At 40.3% G+C, this 21,725-nt stretch overlaps 2 protein-coding genes across 2 annotated transcripts in view; one reads left to right on the top strand and one right to left on the bottom strand.

Moving 5' to 3' along the window:
• The window catches only part of pkd1b (polycystic kidney disease 1b), a 54,579-nt gene extending 36,504 nt beyond the window's left edge, over positions 1 to 18,075 (bottom strand). The window contains exons 1-10 of the mRNA XM_088323632.1: positions 17,697 to 18,075; positions 14,578 to 14,736; positions 14,399 to 14,505; positions 10,733 to 10,925; positions 10,512 to 10,669; positions 9,153 to 9,271; positions 5,673 to 5,820; positions 5,341 to 5,606; positions 1,815 to 2,528; positions 1,611 to 1,742 (exon numbers count right to left, since the gene is read on the bottom strand). Coding sequence (XP_088179758.1) covers positions 1,611 to 1,742; positions 1,815 to 2,528; positions 5,341 to 5,606; positions 5,673 to 5,820; positions 9,153 to 9,271; positions 10,512 to 10,669; positions 10,733 to 10,925; positions 14,399 to 14,505; positions 14,578 to 14,736; positions 17,697 to 17,731 — 2,031 coding nt within the window. The 5' untranslated portion in view covers positions 17,732 to 18,075. The remainder of the gene's footprint in view (positions 1 to 1,610; positions 1,743 to 1,814; positions 2,529 to 5,340; positions 5,607 to 5,672; positions 5,821 to 9,152; positions 9,272 to 10,511; positions 10,670 to 10,732; positions 10,926 to 14,398; positions 14,506 to 14,577; positions 14,737 to 17,696) is intronic.
• Positions 15,811 to 21,146, top strand: asb12a (ankyrin repeat and SOCS box containing 12a). The gene is made up of 4 exons (XM_088323633.1): positions 15,811 to 15,889; positions 17,045 to 17,302; positions 20,305 to 20,811; positions 20,885 to 21,146. The coding sequence occupies exons 2-4, from the start codon at positions 17,050 to 17,052 to the stop codon at positions 21,034 to 21,036; spliced, it is 912 nt and encodes a 303-aa protein (XP_088179759.1). The 5' UTR covers positions 15,811 to 15,889; positions 17,045 to 17,049; the 3' UTR covers positions 21,037 to 21,146.
• Positions 21,147 to 21,725: the final 579 nt, after the last annotated feature.

Below are 21,725 nucleotides of genomic sequence, written 5' to 3'. Positions count from 1 at the left end.
TGGAATAACTTAAAAAGGGGTAAAACTAAAAAAAGACCAAAGTTGAAAAAAAGATAAGAAAAAATACAATAACAAAAGGAAAAAGGAGAGATTTAAGAAGAAAAGAGAATAAACTTTACTTTCTTACATAAACACATTAAAAATGAAAAACACAGGAAATAAAATTCTAATATTCATATATTGAGAAGTCAACATCACAGAATCTTAAAAAAATGCATATTGACCAATCACAAGAGAAAAAGGCATCTTGGGGCAAACCAGCTGTGGTGGGGAGCCGGCTCACTCTGTTCACGTCCAAGAGCCGGCTCATTGAGCCGTTTCATTCACGAATGACACTAGCGGCTCACATTTTTCACAACCTAACCCTTTACTTTTTCTGCATTGGTAAAAATTATAATACTAATCGCAATTTAACTGTATGAAAGTTGATATTTCGAATGGTGTCATGACTCTCGCCACCTCCTACTAGGGCAGGGGTGTCAAACTCATTTTAACTCGGGGGCCACACGATAGAACAAACTTTCTGTCGGGGGCCGGACTAGTAGATTAAAGAGAAAGAAAAAGAGATGAAAAAATAAGAGAAAGAGGGAGGGAAAAGGAGAGAGGGCAGGATAAAGAAAGAGAAAGACGGTGAGCGCGTCAGAAACAAAAGAGATAAAAGAGAAGTGAGAGCGAGGGAAAAAAGGGCGAGAAAGAAAAGAAAGAAATCCAAAGAGAAATAGAGAGACAGAAGGAGAGAAAAGAGAAAGGAAAGCGCGAAGCGTGGGAAGAGAGAAAGAGAAAAGAGAAAACAGGAAAAACGGAAGTTAGAGCAAGTTAAAAAGACACGGAGAGAGAAAGAGACAAAGAGGAACAAAGGAAGAGAAAAAGAGAGACACAGAGAATGAAAGAGACGGGGACAGAGAGAGAAAGAGACAGGGACAGAGAGTGGGAGAAAAGGAGTGGAAAAGAGATGAATAAATACAAGTACAGTGTCTTTGTTCGAGGCACCTGGCTTTGGCAACATCAAGTTGACATACTTCAACCTGCAGCTTGTTTTTCTCCTGCGCTTCTCTGAGTGTTGTCTCGCGGGCCGGATTCAACCCCTTAGCGGGCCTGATGTGGCCCGCGGGCCGCCTGTTTGACACCTGTGCACTAGGGGGACATGGTTTCGGTATAGAGATAGATATTGTCATGATACGAAAAGACGGGACGTAAACAACCCTGAAAGAAACTGCTTTATTCCAAGTAATGCACCAATTTCGACCGTAATGGGAACAGCTTTGTAATAGTGGAAAAAATACTCCATTACTGAAATAATAACGCCATTATTCCCAACACTGGCTGCCAGTGAGTGAGTCAACATAGATCAGTGATGAGTAATGTGTGATTTACTAGGAAATTTGATTTTATAGCTGATCTTTTACTGCCCTACTACTACAAATTAAATTTGCAACCTGGTAATAACATTGTAGTTACATATTAATAACCTGTGGTACGTCGTTGTTTTAGAAAATGTATATATAACGGGTACTCTTTCACACAAAACGGATACAAAAACGTAACTCACCACTTAAAAAAGGTAGGTGACCCTGTAATAACCATCAAAATCCTTGAATATTACCTCATACCTTGATTTTATACTCAGCAGGTTTCTTGAACACGACACTGTAAGACTCTCCTTCATACGCGAAGGCCTCCAAGTTGTCCACCACCCAAGAAAATTTCACAGAAGAGCCGCTCGTAACTCGAGCTGTCAAGGACTGCAAGAAGGATTGGAGAAAGCACCAAGAATTCACAACGTAGCAGATGGGAAAATGTAATTCTGCTCTCACCTGAGGGACGTCCACAAGCATCCTATGGTGTGTTTGAGGCTCCACGCTGAGCCCCGAAACGGGTTCATAGACGCAAATGGTCACGTTCAAAGTCTGAGAGCTGACAGCATCTTCCACGGTGACGGTTAGCATTTGGACCCCCGCCGAAGGTGGCACGAAAGTTACGGAGGAGAACCACACATCTTCAGAATACGTCTCACACTGTGCGAGAACTTCAGGGCAAGATCTGTCGAAAGGGAGCAGAGTGCGGACTCCCGGGGTGGACCACGAACACGTGGACTTTTCTCCCGATAGCACTGAGACGACCACTGAGGTTGGGACTTGAAGTTGAAGGTGGATCTGGTTCTCAGCATCCAGCGGTGGGTGGATAAGCTTCAGCCCAAATGTAGATCTTACATTTTTCATGTGGGAGGGCGTGACGGTCTCAAACATCTCCTCGTGCTCGGTTCCACTTTTCACAGCGTCTTCGTAAAGCAACCTCAAATCACACACAACCCCGTCCACCCAGTGCTCGTCCCTCGGCAGGAAAGTGGGGCCTCCTGCCCACCAGCTGGTCCACTTTGAACCCCGGAGTGAGAGGTAACTCTGTCGCCATGGGGAATATAGCGGCGCTTCGCTGGCCTGGCAGCGAAGGAAGCCTCCTGGGTCGCGAGAGTGTTGGATGGCGACAATATCGTCAGGGTACACAGCTATGGCATCTTCAGGGAGGACAACCTATGGTGAGATAGAGAAGCATTAGTCTTAATTAATAATGGCAAAACAAATCCTCATAAAACACTTGCTCTATGGTCACCAAATTTATGCCCCCGAACACCAGGTAGCCACCTAATAACACCTTACAATCACTTCTGAATATACCTTAATAGTAATGCCATCCATCCATTATCTGCACAGCTTATCCTCATTAGGGTCGCGGGGGTGCTGGAGCCTTAACAGTAATGGATAATTTTTATTTTCTGAGATATGTTTTCTAACCTATTTTAGTCCTACTTCTAATTAGGACAACCAGGTTATAACATAATAGTTACAGTATATAATAAAAAAAATACATAATAGTTACAGTATAAAATAACAAAATAGTAATGACATTATAAGTTTAGAAATGGATATCAACATGGTAGCGAAATCAGGAACCTTATCTAGGCTACAAAATGGTTGGTTATCTCTGCCTTTGATTGTGCTCTAACCTTTGGATTCAAAATATATAGACCGTAGATAGATAAAACGTGAGAGAGAGAGAGAGAGAGAGAGAGAAAGAGAAAGAGAAAGAGAAAGAGAAAGAGAAAGAGAAAGAGAAAGAGAAAGAGAGAGAGAGAGAGAGAAAAGGAGAGAGAAAGAGAAAAAGAGAGAAAGAGAAAAAGAGAGAGAGAGATAGAGAAAGAGAAACAGAGAGAGAAAGAGAAAGAGAGAGAGAGATAGAGAAAGAGATAGAGAAAGAGATAGAGAGAAAGAGAGAGAAAAAAGAGATAGAGAGAAAGAGAGATAGAGAGAAAAAGAAATAGAAAGAAAGAGAGAAAAAATGATAGAGAGAAAAAGAGATAGAAAGATAGAGAGAAAGATTGAAAAAGAAATAGAGGGATAGAGAGAAAAATATATAGAGAGATAGAGAGCTAGAAAGAGATAGAGAGATAGAGAGAGAGATAGAGATATAGAGAGATAGATATAGATACTTTATTTATCCCCGTACGGAAATTCACACTTTCAGCAGTATCCTTTTGTTGTTTATTAACAGATTGACAGGATGGCCTCGGGGTGCTGTGTTGTAGTTTAGCCACAGCGGAGTGGATGACGTCACACGCTGGGCCAGTATACATACATCACAAGTCCTTCACTAAGCATGATTTATCCATGATAGTTGCAAAGTAAAAAATGGAATTTTATGATCAAGGAATAAGGTAATCTACATTAATTAGGAAAAAAATCTGGATATACCCGGAAGAAACCCACGCAAGTACGGGAAGAAGATGCAAACTCCACACGGGGAGGCTGAGGTAGCTGGACTTGAACCCTAAACTTCCCCACCCTGGGTCTGCGTACTAACCACGCACACACACACACACACACACACACACACACACACACACACACACACCAAATTATTTTGTTAAAAACAATCATCCCAAATTGATCGTGTTGGAAAAAACAAGCCTGAATACACAAAAGTTTCAAAATTTGGGTCATTTTGAACCAAAAAAAAAGGGCTTTTGATAACAATTAACCCCAAACATGCCTAAACATACAGTATAGTTATATAATGTGTAAATTAGATAAAATTACAAAATAAACAGTCATTGGTGTTGTTTGTTCAGAAAAGTTATACGGCACCCGGAAAACAGAAAAACATTCAAATCATATATAAAAAATGGGAGCGAAAATATAATCCATCAAAACAGAAGTAGTCAAACTACTGCCTGCGGGCCACAAATGGCCTGTCAAGCTTTTAATCCGGCCCGCCAAACAAACATGGTAAACATATACCAATTAATAATATTATTTCATGCGTATTTATCATATAATTTTGCGGCGCAGTGGTTAGCGCGTGTGGGGCACAGTTCTGAGGTCATGAGACCAAACCCCCTGTGTGGAGATTGCATGTTCTCCCCGTGCTTGTGTGGGTTTCCTCCCACATCCCAAAAACATGCATATTAGGTGGATTGGCCGGTCCATACTGTCCCTAGGTGTGAATGAGCGAGTGAGTTGTCCGTCTCTGTGTGCCCTGCAATTGGCTGGCAACCAGTTCGGGGTGTCCCCCTGCCCACTGCCTGAAGATAGCTGGGATGGGCTCCAGCACCCCCCCAAACCCTACTGAGGATAAGCGGTACATATAATGGATGGGTGGATGAATGGATGAATTTAATATATACAGTGGCGGCATGGCAGCTGGGTGGTTAGCCTGTAGCCCCACAGTGTAGAGGTTCAGGGTTCAGCTAACGCAACCTCCCCATCTGGAGTTCGCATGTTCTCCCCGTGCCTGCGTGGGTTTCCTCAGGTTAATTGGCCAGTCCAAATTGTCCCTAGGTGTGAATGAGCGAGTGAGTTTTCTACAACTGGCTGGTAACCAGTTCAAGGTGTCCCTTGCCCACTGCCCTAAGATAGCTGGGATGGGCTCCAGCACCCCCGCGACCCTACTGAAGATAAGCGGTACATATAATGGATGGGTGGATGGATGGATGAAATGAATATATACGGTGGCGGCATGGCAGCTGGGTGGTTAGCGCGTAGCCCCACAGTGCAGAGGTTTAGGGTTCAATTCCAGCTACCACAACTTCCCCATGTGGAGTTTGCATGTTCTCCCCGTGCCTGCGTGTGTTTCCTCAGGTTAATTGGCCTGTCCAAATTGTCTCTAGGTGTGAATGAGCGAGTGAGATTTCTGCAACTGGCTGGTAACCAGTTCAGGGTGTCCCTTGCCCACTGCCCTAAGATAGCTGGGATGGGCTCCAGCACCCCCCGCAACCCTATTGAGGTTAAGTGGTGCTTTTCTTTGACCAAATTTGGGTTATTTTTCACGCTACGTACGCCTACTCACACTTAAGGTTTGCATCTTGAAGGCAGGGCTTATTTTCAGCGGCACGTCCGCCACCAAGTGGTAGAAAGGCGCGATGGCCGAGTATCGGGGCGGCGACGCAAACCCGCGTCCTGCCGCCTCCCCGCTATAAAGCGAACATGGCTGACTGTTGGGAAGGCAAGACTCGGAAAGATGACACCAGAACTGGCCTGTGGTGCAAGCGCCTGTCGTGTTGCACAGCGGAACCGGTGAGCAGGAACTGAATGGATTCAGGAGAGAGATGCAACCTGAAGGAGCATCCAAAGTACCACGTTAGCAGAATTGAGCTAAAGATATGCGAATTATGTTTTTACCGGGAGGCACTAAGTGGTAGTTGGGGTTGCAATAGGGTCGGAGGATTTGAACACGGGCCAGGGAGTCAGTCGGGCTGGGCTGGACCACAAATTCCAGGGCTTTCACCTGTCCTGCATGGCTGAACCACAAGCCGGGGAACAACTGCGTCTGTGGATAGGAGAACAATGCATATATGAAACAGAAATGTATTTCAAATGCTAAGGTGAGAAGCTCAGTCATCCGGGAGGGACTATGTGTAGAGCCACTGCTCTTCCGCATTGAAAGGAGCCAGTTAAGGTGGTTCGGGCATCTGATAAGGATGCCTTCTGGACGGGAGGTGTCCCAGGCATGTCCCCGGGGACGACCCAGGACACCCTGGAGAGACTATGTCTCTAGGCTGGCCTGGGAACACCTCGGGATCCAGTCAGATGAGCTGGAAGAAGAGACTCTGAATAGGGAGGTCTGGGCTTCCCTGTTAAGGCTGCTCCCCCGCGACCTGACCCCGGATAAGCGGAAGATAATGGATCGATGGGTGGCTATTTCAAACTGTTAACATGGAACTATGTAAAAATTAAATTTTATCGGTAATAATAGTCAAGAATACATCCACAACTCTCGCCTCACCCACAAAGCCACCAGGATTGCAGGTGAACCCACCCACCCAAGTCACAGTCTCTTCAACCTGCTGCCATCTGGGAAAAGACTGCAGAGTATTAGAGCCAGAACCAGCAGACTCAAGGACAGCTTGTTCCACCAGGCTGACAGATCTCTCAACTCTCTCCCTGCCCTATTGCCTCCCGAGCCTCTGCCTTCTGACAAATTAATCCAAAATTATTTGCAACACTTTGTATTGTAAACCTTATACATTTCTATATTTTAGACGTATTCTGTACATTTTTGTTATTTGTATTCGTGTCTTATCTATGTTTGCATGTCGGAAGGAGGAAGTCATTTCATCTGTGCTGTATGTTGTGAATTAAGCATATTTGACAATAAATTTCAAAGTTGAGCTGAAGTTGAAGAGATAATGGAGTGACAAAAAATGGTAACTGTAAATAGATATTTGCTAAGCTACAAACAAAAATACCACTTATTATCCTAATTCATTTTATTTTTCCACTTTTCCTTTACAAACGGCAACGCAGTTAAAATAAGTTAAGTTATGGGACTGAAAATACATGTTTTGAATAATTCCAGATACTTTAAATAATCATATTTACCAGTCAATAAATAAAAATAATATACATTTCAAATTGAATTTTTTTTTTTTAAATAAAAACAAATATTTAATCGAACTACAAAACAATTCAACAAAAAGAAATACTAATATTTGAAATAATACCAAATATTTGAAATAATAATAAATATGTAATAGAAAGAGAAAATAAATCAGTAAAACAATAACAATATCTAAAAAAAAATAACATAGTTTTAAAATGCTATGTATATAATTATATAATTTATATTTGTATTATACAATTTACATTTATTGATTTATATAAGCAATATTTAATAAACTACCATTTTAGAATTATTGAAAAAATAATACAAAAAAAAAGGGATCATTTAAAAAAAAGGGGATTTTATTTTTATATTTTAACCCTCCGTAATTCGTTAAAAATTGCCCCCCTGTGTTTATATTCAGGTTAGAGTATTCTAGTGTGCTACTTTAAGTTTCATTGTCACAGTACTCACGCCGTCGTCATTTTTTGGCTCATATTGACAGATATAGATCGTTTTTTGCTGTATTCACTGAAAACCTACCATTTATCTTTGTTTTTTAAGGACGAGGCCACTTGTTTAGTTACAGCCTCGCCGTATCCTCACCAATGATCCATCTAAACCAGGACCAGCCCAAGCCTTCATGGGGCCCGAAGCAAAATTAGATTTGGGGCCCCCTATGGGACATGTTATATTTCTTTTGAAATAGATTGGTTTCATTATATTGGGTTTGAAACCACCACAAATAGAGAAAAATAGTATATTAGGTCCCTGTTTTAAGCACTTCATTTGTTATTTAGTTTTGAAGTATTTTAGGTTTTTTTTCTCGTATCAAATCAGATTTATATTGGAGTTCCGTAGTTTTTTGTAGTGTTAATGAAATTTTATCTTTTCACTATTTTTGGAGTATTTCTGAAGTATTTTTTTATGTCGTATTTCCATAATAGTATTTTTTAGTATCCTTGTAGTACTTTTGTTGTATTTTGAAATTAGATTTTTTGTTGTTGTATATCTGTAGTATTTTTGTATTATTACGGTAGTTTTATGATTATAGGATTTTAGTAGTATTACTGAAGTATTTTTGTACCATCTCTGTTGTATTTTGTAGCATTTCCATATAAGAATGCTTATTGTATATCTGTATTATTTCTGTAGTATTCTTGTAGTACATTGTGACTGTAGTTTTATTTTTGTAGAATATTTGTGATATTTCCATAGGAGAATTTTTGTAGTGTCACTATTGGGTCCTTGTCTTAAGCACTTCATTTGTTATTTAGTTTTGAAGTATTACTATACAGGTTTTTGAGTTTTTTTTTAGTAGTACTGAAACCAGATTTTTATTGAAGTTCCATAGTTTTTTGTATTGTTACTGTAGTTTTATCTTTGCACTATTTTTGTAGTATTTCTGAAGTACTTTTTTATGTATTATTTCCATAGTAGTTTTTTTTGTATTTTTGTAGCACTTTTGTTGTATTTTGAAATTAGATTTTTTTGTTGTATGTCTGTAGTATTTTTGTATCATTAAAGTAGTTTTAGGATTATACGATTTTAGTGGTATTACTGAAGTAATCGTTTTTTTGTATATTATAAGAATGTTTGTTGTATATTTATGTAGTATTTTTGTAATTCAGTTTTACTGTAGTTTTAATTTTGTAGATTTTTTTGTGATATTTCCATAGGAGAATCTTTGTAGTATCACTATAGGTGTGATTTGCAGTATTTCTGTTATAAACCTCGTGTAGTAGTAGTTTTGTAGTAGTATTTTGCTAGTAGGTTTTGTATTATAATATTATGTATTGGTATTGTTTTTAGTATTTCAGGAGAAATATAATTGATGTATTTCCAAAGGAGTATTTTAGTAGTATTTTTGTAGAATTTTTGTAGTATTTCCATAGCAGTATTTTTGTCATATCTCTTTAGCATTTTTGTAGTATTACTGCAGTTCTCTTTTTGAAGTATTTTTAGAGAAAATAATTCTGTAGTAGTAGTTTGTAATATAGTATTACTATTACTATTTTTAGTAATACTACACTATTATTTATTTTCAGAATGAAAGCAAAATAATATATGAGGTTCCTATTTTGAAGCACTATATTTATTATTTGGGTTTGCAGTTATTTTGGAGGAATTTTGTTTGCATTTCTGTAGAATTATTTTGGGGTGAACACACGAAGTGGCAACGGGGACCAAAAAGGTTAACGACTCTTGAGGGCCCCCTAGTGGTTACCGCCTCGCTCGCTTATGCCTTGGGCTGGCTCCGATCTACACATTTCACCGACCTCCACAGCAAGTTCTCCAGCCTCAGGGGCAACCGGCAAGGGATGGATCTGGACCCGCGGGTAGACGCCAGTCATCAGAACAACACCCAGCACGTAAACGTCCGGCTCTGGTAAAGACTCTGCATACACAAAAGTACGCTTTCAAACAATTGTTGAATGTTGGTTAACGGGCCAACTCGAAACTTTTCATTTTAAGGTGATAATGGGAATTTTCGACTGCTGAAAATCTGGTAGTTACGCACAAAAAATAAAGTTTACCGCTATAATGCTAGTCGATTTGGGGAGATTCCCTTGTACAGAAAAAAACCCCGCTCATTTCCAAGAAGAAGTAAATATGGTGGTCATTTTGAAACCGTCCTCTTACTAGTTGTTGCGGGGAGGTTTGGTCACGTACTCGGGTTGGTCCCAACGTATGGCCCACGTGCTCAACTCAAGGCCGCAGTTCAAGCCTGCGCGGCCATGCCACACGGCTGTCATGCGTGGCAGTAGAAAAGAGAGCGACCTATCGATCAGCTCCTCTTTTTATAAATATCATGCCTCTATGGGCGTGGTCTTAGATATCTGATACTCGCAGTATCGGGTGACGGTGTTTTAAATTTCTAAACTTGTTACAAAGCCAAAGAAGTGAGAAATTTGCGTATTGTTTTGTACTTGAGAATGCCTCTCCAATCAAAATAATTACGTAAGGTGAGACCCTTATATCATCAATACATAGGCTGGGATGTTTTAATTACATTCAAAACTTCATGTTATCACATTAACTATTGTACATGGTCAGGGTTGGTTAGAGTTACTTTAACTGGACTACTTTCAATTACTTTTGGATTACTCCAATACAGAATATGCTAATAAAAGACAAACGAAACTAAATATGAATAAAATTATGACTCACAACACGTGGTAAGCTTTCTCTCCTGGCTTTGATCTCTGGCAAAACTAACATAAAATGCGACAGAAACAAAATGAAAATAAATCCAAACAGCTTGCCAACATCATTTTTGCCGTTCCATGTTCCGTTATTCCCCAAGCCTGCACAAAATTTAGTTATTTTATTCATATTTAGTTTCTTTTGTCTTTTTTTTAGCATATTTGGTATTGGAGTCATCCAAAAGTAATTGCAAGTAATCCAGTTAAAGTAACCCTACCCAACCCTGTACATGGTGAATTGGTACATTCGGGAACTGTCCAAAAGTGGAAGCAATCCATTCCAAAGTTTGGAGTCACTTGAAAGTCAATTTTGTGCTGGGCTTATTTGGTCTTCAGTGGTCTGTGCAGCCCTTTGAGACTCCTTGTGATTAAAAGTGTCACAAATAAACATGACTTGACTTGAGATATTTTTTGTGTGAATTGCAATCTTACCATTGACCTCCTTTTGACAGAAGAAATTGTACTGCTGGACGCAGGAAGTGGTCCTCCACTGCCGTGGTTTACCCAAAACCATTTGAGGGCATTCGTCCAGACTTGCTGACTCGGCAAAACCTTCTTGACGCTGGATCCAAACCCACATCATACTTCTCCTACATGAAAATGTTTTGATGATAAAGGTCATAAAGGACACAGAAGGTCGATTGTCGACTCACGCGGGGAAGACGTGATGGAGGAAGTCTTGCAGGTCAGAAGTAGGGGCACTCGCCAGATACCCCCCACCGGTAAGCTGACAGGACGTCGATGCTTCGGACCAGGTCGACGCCTTCTTCGAGAGCCAGAAACATCGAAGGCTGGACAGGTGGATGTTGGCGCCTTCGGGGCAGGAGGCAATCTCGGAAGGCCAGCCTTCATATTGGCGCATAATCATATGGAGTCATTTGCCGCCATTGATGGGTATGAACATCTAAAGTTTCAACTGTCAGTGAAGGAATTAATCGAAGAATGGCTTAGATCGCTTCTCCTCCATGTAATCAGATATCGGTTCATAGTTTTCGCTTTAGTTTCTTGTAAATTGGTAAGAAAATGCCATTTCTGCTGGCCAATTCCTTAACTATCTTAAAGTGTATTTCAACAAGGTTTTCCAGGGGTCTCACACTCAATTGAGTTGGGGGCCGCGGAAGCTAGAATTGGGCCAAATGGGGTTTTCCACAAAATCAGCGCTGATGAAAACATTCTGCTGTTCTTAAAAGGACAGTGTTTTATATTTGTCCACAAGATGTCGCTGTAATGTGTAGTGCAAAGAAGACTACAAACTACAGACTGAAAGTGAGCAAGAGCACCTTTTTTCTTTCAAGTTTTACCTGGCCTATCTCAAAGGAAGACAAAAAGAAGGGAAAATGTTTTTTTCTTTTAAAAATCAATAAAAAAAATAGGGAAGAAGAAAGAGGAAAAGGGGAAAATGAGAATAAAAAGAAAAGTATGGGAAAAAAAAGAGGAAAAAAAGGAACATGGAGAAAAAGAAAGAAAGAAGAAAGAAAAGGATGTAATTTAAGAGGAAAAGACAAAAATGAAAAAAAAAACAATGCAATTTTCCCTCATTTTTGTTTCATTTTTTAATTTTCTCTTTTTGATTTCTGTCATTTTAATTCTTGAGTTTTATTTTCATTTATTTTTTTTTGATTTCGTTTTTTCTTATTATGTACTTTTTTCTTTTTTCAAAAGTAATAGAGTGTGTTTTGATCGTATTTTGTCTTCTTCCATTGTGCTTTGAGCACTCATTTTTGGTGGCACGACAGAATACAGCGACACCTAATAGGAAAAGAAAACACACTGCCCCTATAACTTTCATATTAAGGCGGGGGCCTCAAACTATCATCCTGGGGCCCGCAAATGGGCCCCACACCGCACCTTTGCGACCCCTAGTTTACACATTTAATGAACTTGGAGACAATTAAAAATATGTATTTTTTAATTTGACCATTTATTCCTTCTACATAATTTAATTCAGAATTGTTCTCATGGTCTCAATACTAAAGAATAAATTCCCTGTACATATTATGTAACGGTTAAAAAACAACAACATAAATATTATTATTTAAATTATTTTTCTGTTAAATCATCCACTGTCAATTCATGAAAGCGTAAATCAATAATCTTGTTGTAAACAGAGTACACTAGGTTGTTATCAATGACAATAAAGACAATTCTTTTCGGTACAAAATATGAAATAAAGACGTGGCTTGGAATGTGACCAGACGTTGAAAGAACAATATCAAGAGAGCCAAGACAATGAGACCATGAAACATAAATGTTGGAGCAGTAACTAGCTCTAACTGAACAAAACATGAAATGTTCAAAACACAAGATATATTGGGACTATCACTACCTTTACCTGAACAAAACCTTAAATCTAGGGGACAGAGGATATACACTGACCTACAAATAGAATAATATCGAGTGCCAAGACGACGAGAACATAAAAACAAATTTTGGAACACTAACTACCCTAAACCTGAACAAAACCTGAAAGGATTAGATATTGGAACACTAACTAGCTATTATTGAAGACACTATTAAGGTAAGATGCCAAAGAACAATAACAAGACAGCGAGATCATGAAATGCTGGAACACGAACAGGCTCTAACTGAACAGAACACGAAAAGAAGCTAAGGCAAGATATATCGGGACTATCGCTAAATTTCACTGAACAAGAAATGAAAGAAAGACGATGCAGGACATGCACTCACATGGCAAGATGACTGGTCTAAAATGCTGCAGCGAGGCTTTTAACTAAGACAAGAAAGTTTGATTACATTACCCCGATTTTAGCTAGCCTGCTTTGGCTCTCTGTTAGCTTAAGCTGTGATTTTAAGGTTCTGTTGATCTCATCTCATCTCATCTCATTAGCTGCACCGCTTATCCTCAGTAAGGTCGTGGGGGTGCTGGAGCTCATCCCAGCAATCATCGGGCAGTGGGCAGGGGACACCCTAAACTGGTTGCCAGCCAATCGCAGGGCACACAGGGACAGACAACTCGCTTGCTCATTCACACCTAGGGACAATTGGACCGGCCAATTTGGACTGGCCAATCCACCTGAAATGCATGTCTCTGTAATGTGGGAGGAAACCGGAGTGCCCGGAGGACATACAAACTCCGCACAACTGTGCCGCACATGCGCTAACCACTGCGCCGTTCGGTTCTGTTGATATTATACAAAATCACAGTTGGACTTGCTCTCTCACATCTTTCAGGTTTAATTTTCACCTATGTTACTGCTTAGGGCCTTCACTCAAAAAACACTGGTCTACTCGTGATCCAAGAGCCAAGAAGAAATCTCCAGTTTTGAGAGCGTTCTACATCCGGGCCACGGTGCTGTGGAATGCAACGCCCTCTGAGATTCAATGGCAACCTCAGTGGAACTGTTTAAATCTTGACTTAAAACACACTTGTATTTTATAGTTTGTGAATGAACAGGGTTGGGTAGGGTTACTTTAACTGGATTACTTTCAATTACTTTTGGATTACTCCAATACCAAATATGCTAATAAAAGACAAAAGAACTAAATATGAACAAAATTACTAAATTTTGTGCAGGCTTGGGGAGTGACGGAATACATGGAAGGGCAAAATTGATGTTGGCAAGCTGTTTGGATTTATTTTCATTTTGTTTCTGTCGCATTTTATGTTAGTTTTGCCGGAGATCAAAGAGATCAAAGCCAGGAGAGAAAGCTTACCACGTGTTGTGAGTCATCATTTTATTCATATTTAGTTTCTTTTGTCTTTTATTAGCATATTTGGTATTGGAGTAATCCAAAAGTAATTGAAAGTAATCTAGTTAAAGTAACCCTACCCAACCCTGTGAATGACCAATATCTGTGTATTGTTTGTTAATGCTACATCCATTGCAACCTTTTGATTTTATATTATACTTTATTATTTATATTTTATTCTTAATTTTATTGTTTGTTAATGCTACATCAGTTGTAGTCTGGTCATCCTGGAAGGGGGATTGCCTCATGTTCATTTTCCTCCTGTTGAGGTTTTTGAGTTTGTCCTTGCCCTCATGTCGGTTTTAGATCAGGGGATGGTGTCATAATAGTCCGTGGTCTATGCAGCCCTTTGAGACTTCTTGTGATTGAGTGTTATACAAATAAACGTGACTTGACTTGTCTTGAGATGTGGAAATCATGAAAAAATAATGCTGGAACACTGATTAGCTCAGAACAAAACATGAAAGGAGGATGGGAGTCCCATGATGGCGAGACTATAAAATACAGAATTGAAATCAAATCAGGAGATCAGCATGCAATTCCTAGCAAACCAGTCAGACTTGGTGAAAAACAGGAATTTGAGTAGGGAAAAAAAACAAACTTCTCACCTGATGCGCATGTCAAAACAAAGACCAAAACCTTCCAAGCTTCCCTCTTTGCCTTCAGGATGACTTCCACCTTGCACATCCCGATTATATTTCGACTTCCACGAGAGCTTCAGGGTGGGAAAACAACAATCCTGAACACTAATTTTGCTTTCTCCTCATCCTAAACCTGAAATTCTTACTGTTGTGACAGTGCGTCTCCTCCAAAGACCTCCAACCTTCGCCCCTCTTTTTGAGGCCCGGGATGACTTTTTCGTTTTGTCTCTGGGCAACAGCTTTTAGAGAGAAGCCCAATGCGTGGAAAGGGGGGTCTGCACACCTCATTAGCAAGTTGAAAACTCCTATTGACAGACAATAAAAAAGAAAGACGGCAGTTTAATAAAAAAACATGCAATTGTCATAAGTTGCATACGAATTATTGAAAGAAAACAAGAAGATATAAAGTATACAGTTGCTTTGCAACTGTTCAACTTCGTCCGTGAACAAAGAGGCAGTGACGTAAGAGCAAAAGAAATGACTCTGGTTTTTAAGAGAGGATGCCATCGCTGTTGCCGGGAGAGAGGCAAGTTGGAAGGGGGGCGATAAAGCAAACGTGACAGCTGAGGCCGGTCGCCATGGAAACAATTGTGCTATCGCACAGGTGTCAAACAGGCGGCCCGTGGGCCAGATCAGGCCCGCTAAGGGATTGAATCCGGCCCGCGAGACAAGGCTGAGGGAAGCGCAAGAGAAAAACAAGCTGCAGGTGGAAATATGTCAACTTGATGTTACCAAAGGCAGGTGCCTCGAACAAAGGCACTGTACTTGTATTTCTTTTTCTCTCTCCCTCTTTTCCACCCCTTTTCTCCCACTCTCTGTGTCCCTCTTTTTGTCTTCCTTTGTTGCTCTTTGTTTCTTTCTCTCTCTGTGTCAATTAAACTTATTTTGCTCCAACTTCTTTTCCTTTCCTCTTCCTGCCCTTCGCGCTTTCTTTTCTCTTTGGATTTCTTTCTTCCTCTCCCTTTCTTTTCCCCTCTCTCACGACTTTTTATCTCTTTTGTTTCTCACGCTCTCTCTTTCCTTATTTGTCCTGCCCTCTCTCATTTTCCCTCCCTCTTTCTCTTATTTCTTTATCTCTCTTTTTCTTTCTCTTTAATCTACTAATCCGGCCCCGACAGAATGTTTGTTCTATCTTGTGGCCCCCGAGTTAAGATGAGTTTGACATTTGTGCTATCGTCCTTTAACATTTTTTTCTTCATATGCAAACTAATGCTGTGGAAAATATTGCTCGTGAAAATATAAATTCTATTCATAGATAATAAAACGAATGAATTTTGTAGAGCCACATATTAGTGATAATATTTGTCATTTTAGTTGGTGTAATCATCTATAGAAACGAAGATGCAATACTACATATAAACATGAGGTGGCAGTGTTGGCCGACCTAACTGAAATCCTGCGTAAGAGCATGACGAAGAAAAAAGACGCTCGGACTTGGCCTATGGTGACAAATCTCCGGTAAAATGTCGACAAAACAATGCTTTCTTTCTTCTAAATGGCCGCATGAGTCATTTTATGCAATTTTGTTACGATATTTGTGGCCGCTGGAGTGTTTTTATGAAAAAATGCGAACAGAATCGAAGCAGAATAGCGTGATCGAAGTGTATGTTTACTATTGTCGGCTAATGTTAGCATTAGCTTAGGTTTTCTGTTAGAATTAGAATATTCTTTATTGTCATTCGGATCAACGTTGTGAAACATTGTGTGCAGGGTAAAACATGTACTATACAGACCTTGGAGGGAAAAGAGATAAAAGACTTGCAGTGTGAAGAGGTTAACAAAATATTAAATACAACATAGTGCTTAGAAAAACTGGCCCAAGTTATAATAATAATAATAATAATAAAATGATGAATAGTGCATTGTAACAATAGTGCAATGAAATAAAAAACATAACGAAAGTAAATAAATATATATACGTATATATTATCCACAAGGCATATAATTTTCACAGTTTTGTGCATTAGTATATATATTTGTTACAGTTTGATTTGACCACAACGAAGAGAAAAAATTGTCGCAAGATATGTTTTGTGCGTTCGTTTAGGGTTGTGATGTCCCTGGGGAAAAAGCTATCTCTGAGCCTGTTTGTCCTAGTTTTGAGGGACCTTTAGCGCCTACTAGAGGGAAACAGGTCAAAGATGTGGTGGCTAGCAAGGAAATTCTCTTTATTGTGTTAATGGACCTGCTACAGTATTGCAATTGTCTTCTAGACTAGGCAGAGAGCAGCCGGTGATCTTTTGGACCGTGTTGATTACTCTGTGTGTGTTTTTTCCTGTCCGCTGCCGTGCTCCCAGCATACCATAACGGAGAAACTGTGTGCCAGAATGCCTTCTGCTGTGGCTTTGTAGAAGCACACCAGCAAAAAACACTTCATATTTCCTTGAGAATAAATCAATGTTAATATAAATTGCATTTATTCCACATTAGAATGGCATGGATTGTGTTTATTGTTAGCTGTCATTCCAAAGTTGTTTTCCTCCCATGGAAATATTAGATGATGCAAAAAAAGTGAGATATGTTCCTTGCTATTTAGCAATTCTTAGCATATGGTGCACTAAGTGACAGGTTCTTGCTCGTACTTGAGTTGACAGCATCTGCTTTGGCCTTCAGGTTGAATGCTCCACCTGAGGCCCGCAGAAGAGGAAAGCAGCGTCGAGGTCTCCCAGCTCCGCCAAGCAGCGTTTCAAAACAATGAAAAACTCCTGGATGAGATGCTCTGCCAGGAGATCTACAAGAAGGTCATCAACTACCGAGGTGGCTGGGGCATCTCAGGCACCCCCCTCCACGCCGCCGTGTCCAAGGGCCATCTCAGCTGCTTACAAGTGCTGCTGACCCACGGTGCCCTGGTGGACTGCGTGGACGTTAAAGGTAATCCCTAATTCTTAGACATGCAAGATGTCAGGAAATCTGACATGTTTTTTTTTCCCATGAAATTTATATATATATATTTCATCTGTATTATTATTTTCCAAGATAATGCATTCTAAATATGGCATGTCTCGTCTTTGACATCCATAACATTGATTTCATCTGAGGAACACCAGCCCCCTGGCCAGCCAATTGGCATATTGTTTTACATGTTAAATAGTTGAAGAGGTTAAGGTTCAGTGTTCTCGTTTGCCCGCGTCCCTGCGTCCTAGACGCATCATTTTTGCTGGGGACGCATTGTGTCAAATCAACGTGCGTCCCCGGGACAGAACTTTTTTGACACCAAATTGTCATTATTACCCGATTACTTTTTTTTTTTTAAACAAAGATTTACCGCACTCCAAACTTTTCGTCAGGCAGATCCGCCATTGTCGTTTTGGTCTCGCGCCGATCTCAGCAAACGAGATCTCATTGCTTTGATGGTTGTCGAGTGAAAGACAAGCATGCCTCCGTAAAAACAGTTGGTATTAGGTGCAAATCAACAAAAAATTGGTCATTTCTTCAGTGTCGGTTATAAGTCGAAACATAATACAGAGAGTGGTAACAACGGCAATATTTCCGGCACGAAAAAACGACGGAGAAATTCTTCAGAAGACCGTGAAGGCAAGGAAAACACGTGTTTTGAAGCGAACGATCCGACGATAGAAAATAAACATTAAAAAAGTGATAACTGCTTTGTATTACCAATTAACTGTGATGATTAAAACTGAATGAATATATATTTATTTATATATTTGTCGCCGATTTACAATTTCAACCCAGATAACACAAAATTTTGGGGACCCATAGATTTCTGTTGGGACCCATCACTTTTCAGAGGTAAAATGAACACTGCAGGTATTTTAAGTGAAGTTTTGATCAATTGTGGAGAAAGCCTCTGCGTTGTGTCGCAGGTGGATGCAGTAATGGTATAATAAAGGGCAAGCGACCAAATAGGGGCTAACTGGGAAAAGATAGCCATCAACAGGGCGCTAACCAGGTCCGATCAACGTAAGGCAGCCACATTTTCGGCGAAAAAAACCTGAGGTTAGCAGACCAAAAAAAAAACCACACAGTGAGCAGACAATTGCTCTCTGGTTTGGAGCTGGCCTCACGTGTTGTGTTAATGAGATTCGCCATTGGAAAATGTAGTGTTCCTTAAATGACGTCACAGCTCTACAGTGAACAAGGCAGAAGGGTCAACTTTGAGACTAAGGCTAGGTTCACACTGCAGAGCTTAATGCTCAATTTCCATTTTTTTAGTGAACACCACAACTGGTCCGCATGCACAGAAAAGGACACAAGAGGTCACACGAGATGCCCTTATGTTTGCGAAAGTATTCATGGATGTTACCCTTAAGTCAGCCCACCGCTGGACTTTTGATAAACAAATATGTGTCTGTACAATGCTTCCAGTCACTGCCACATATCATTGGAAAGCTTAAACTGTTTGGATTCAAGATATGATGACCATTTCAAAATATACTCGTTATTGGAACTTCACGATCAATCTGAAACAAGATACCCGAAAACTATAAAGCCGGCGTAACTCAAGTCAAGTCAAATTTATTTATATAGCCCTTAATCACAAAAATGTCTCAAAGGACTGCACAGGATTACAGTTACAAAATTACACAATTACCTGATCTTAAACCAGCTTAAACTCACCGAATGTGTCGTCTTGCGGACGTCAAATTCAATTAAAGTACACAACTATGGCCTCCTTACATCCGCTATAGTCTGCTGAATCCAACTATGTAAAATATTTACTCCCCTTTAAAAAGAAACAGACTCGTCAGATGACTTCCTGTATATCTGTTAGCCTCTGACCTTTTGATTGACCACACTATCAGCTTTTTTTCATGGTCCACCTTTCGTATTAGCTTATACGGGCTTATTTGATGGAAGCATGTAGTTCCAAACATCTTCAGCCAGTAGTAACCAAATCGAATGATTAGGCGCAAGTGCGGACAATCATTGATTTGACTTCTGGAAAGAGAAATTAAACATTTACAATTATTTCACAATGTCTAAAAAATAGCCAAAGTGAAATATTGCAAAGGTTTTAGTGTAGTAGTCATTTCTCAATGGCCACTTTTGGAAACACCTAAATTAACCCTTAGAAAAATGTGTAAAATACTAAAGGTACAAGGTCAGGCTTCAAGCTATAGTCTCACCTGTTTTCCAGCTAATATGCCCATGCTACACTTAATTGCAGGCATTTAACTGCAAAAAAAGATTCAGGCTAAAAAAAATAAAAAAATCGCCATTTCTGTGTGTTCCAACTCAGATTACTCAATGTTAGTAGCACTTGCAGTGATTATTTCAGTTTCGGACACGACTTCAGAGTTTTACCTTTCAATAGAGACCAAAACCGTCCATAATCTCCAAACAGCATTCCTTTTACTTTGGGTACATCTTGGATTGGGATTTTAGGCGAATGTTAAGGGGTTAACAGGGGAACGTTGTTCCGCCTAATATTATATCTAAACCTAACTTTCCTCCCATTAAATGCTGTTTGTGATGTGTGATTTAAATGTGTGACCTTTATCTTCTTTGTTCCTTTATATTGTGTAAATTATGACCTTATCTTCTTTGTTCCTTTATCTTCTTTATCCTCACTGTTAATATGTGATACTGGAGTGCCACGCCCAATTTTGTTGTCACAATATGTTCAACCCATAACAATGACAATAAAGGTATATTCTATTATATTCTAAATGTAAATATTGTTTACAACCACTGGAACAGGGGTCGCCAACCCCGTTCCCGCGGGCACACTAACGGCGACATTATCATGCGCCCGCGGATATGTATCCGATTTAAGACCACCTATAAAGGAGGTTAACTGTCTCGGGTGCCCGGAATATTTTGCAACACATTTGCATGATTGTGGGTAGGAACAATACACTTTCTGTGCTTTATTGAAAGAAAAAAAATTCTGTTTGTGAATACCTTCAAAGCCCAGACGCCGCTTTTCTCCGCCGTGCGCGGGAAGTACCTGGACTGCGTGATCGCGCTCCTCCGCTCCGGCGCCGACCCCGACGGGAGCGCTTACAACATCTGCTCCCCCGTTTTGACGGCCGCCCGCGAGGGGGACGCCGACATCCTGCGGGAGCTGCTCCGGCGCGGCGCCGAAGCCAACTCGCGCTCCAGGGTGCTGCTGTGGACCTCGGGCGCCAGGGTTTCGAGCGGCCCGCTTTACCTGGCGGCCGTGTACGGACACATCGAGTGCTTCAAACTGCTGCTCCTCTACGGCGCCGACCCGGATTACAACTGCGCCTACGCCAGACTGCTTACCTCCGGAAAGCAACCCAAGACGGTTCTGGAGATGTGCCTGAGGCACGGCTGCGGCGTGGAGTACGTCCGGCTCCTCATCGACTTCGGAGCCAACGTTTACCTTCCCACGCTCATCATCGAGAAGTCCACCAAGCAGAACGAGGCCGTGGAGTTGCTTCTGCAGGAGAGAGGTGGCGCCGACTTCAAAATAAAAACGTTTGTGGTTCGATACCGAAATAAATGTCCTCTTCTGTTCCTCCTCAGGAAATCCCAAGGCCTTGACTTCGCTGTGCCGACTGGCGGTGCGCCGATACCTCAAAAAGATCAAGAAGATCCATTCTATCGAGCAGCTGGACATGCCGACACGTCTCATTAGCTTCTTGCAGTACAAGCCACTGCCCGTCTTGATTCTGTAGCAAAATGCTGAAAATGTGTGAGGGGAGGAAAATGTGAATTCACCTTTTGTTTTTGTTATTGTACTGATGCTTTGAGAGTATATAATGCATTAAAAAATATTTATGTGTGGCTTTTCTAGATATTTATTCTTTGAGCAGTATGCAGTTGAAATTGCAATTTTTGCATGGGAAAAAAGGACAGTATGTACTACTAAAACTTTATTAGTTTTCCTATATAAAATATATTACAAACTTGAACTCAATTAGTAGTCTTACTGGTGTCATAATGAAATTAAACAAAAAATTACTTACCTCATTGGGTGCCATATGTTTTCAGATGCAATGTTTCTGAGTGCCAGAATGTCAAAAAAATATTCTAAAGGCTTTGGCGCTGTTGATCAGCAAGTATTAGCCCTTTGGGAGTGTTTCAGTATGATAATTTGATAAGGAATAGCTTCGATAAGATCTTTGTCCACCCATCGAGGAGCCCCCACTTCATGTCGCTTAGCTTCCTCTATCCAGCAATTGAGGGGGTGCAAACTTCAGTGTACTTTCAATTAAATGTTATTTTGCAAGTAATGTGCCCTTGTATTAATGAAAATGTTAGATAATAGTTATCACAAATGCCCCAAAAAACAAGCACAGAAGTGAAAGTTCCGCTAGAAATGCATCCTTTTACAAAAAGCTGGTTTTTTTGGAAACTAATATTT

This window comes from Urocampus carinirostris, chromosome 19, assembly GCF_059441175.1.
Source record: "Urocampus carinirostris isolate Australia breed hairy pipefish chromosome 19, RoL_Ucar_1.0, whole genome shotgun sequence".
In the NCBI taxonomy this organism is placed as follows: Eukaryota; Metazoa; Chordata; class Actinopteri; order Syngnathiformes; family Syngnathidae; genus Urocampus; species Urocampus carinirostris.
The sequence above is the reverse complement of the archived record's forward strand: the minus strand, read 5'-3'. Positions and strand labels throughout refer to the sequence as shown.

Bases quoted from the DNA above. Each gene is read 5' to 3' on its own strand.
- asb12a (XM_088323633.1), top strand. From the start codon at position 17,050: ATGCTCCACCTGAGGCCCGCAGAAGAGGAAAGCAGCGTCGAGGTCTCC. The intron at 17,303-20,304 runs GTAATCCCTAAT...ATACCTTCAAAG, and splicing joins GGACTGCGTGGACGTTAAAG to CCCAGACGCCGCTTTTCTCC. The intron at 20,812-20,884 runs GTGGCGCCGACT...GTTCCTCCTCAG, and splicing joins GTTGCTTCTGCAGGAGAGAG to GAAATCCCAAGGCCTTGACT.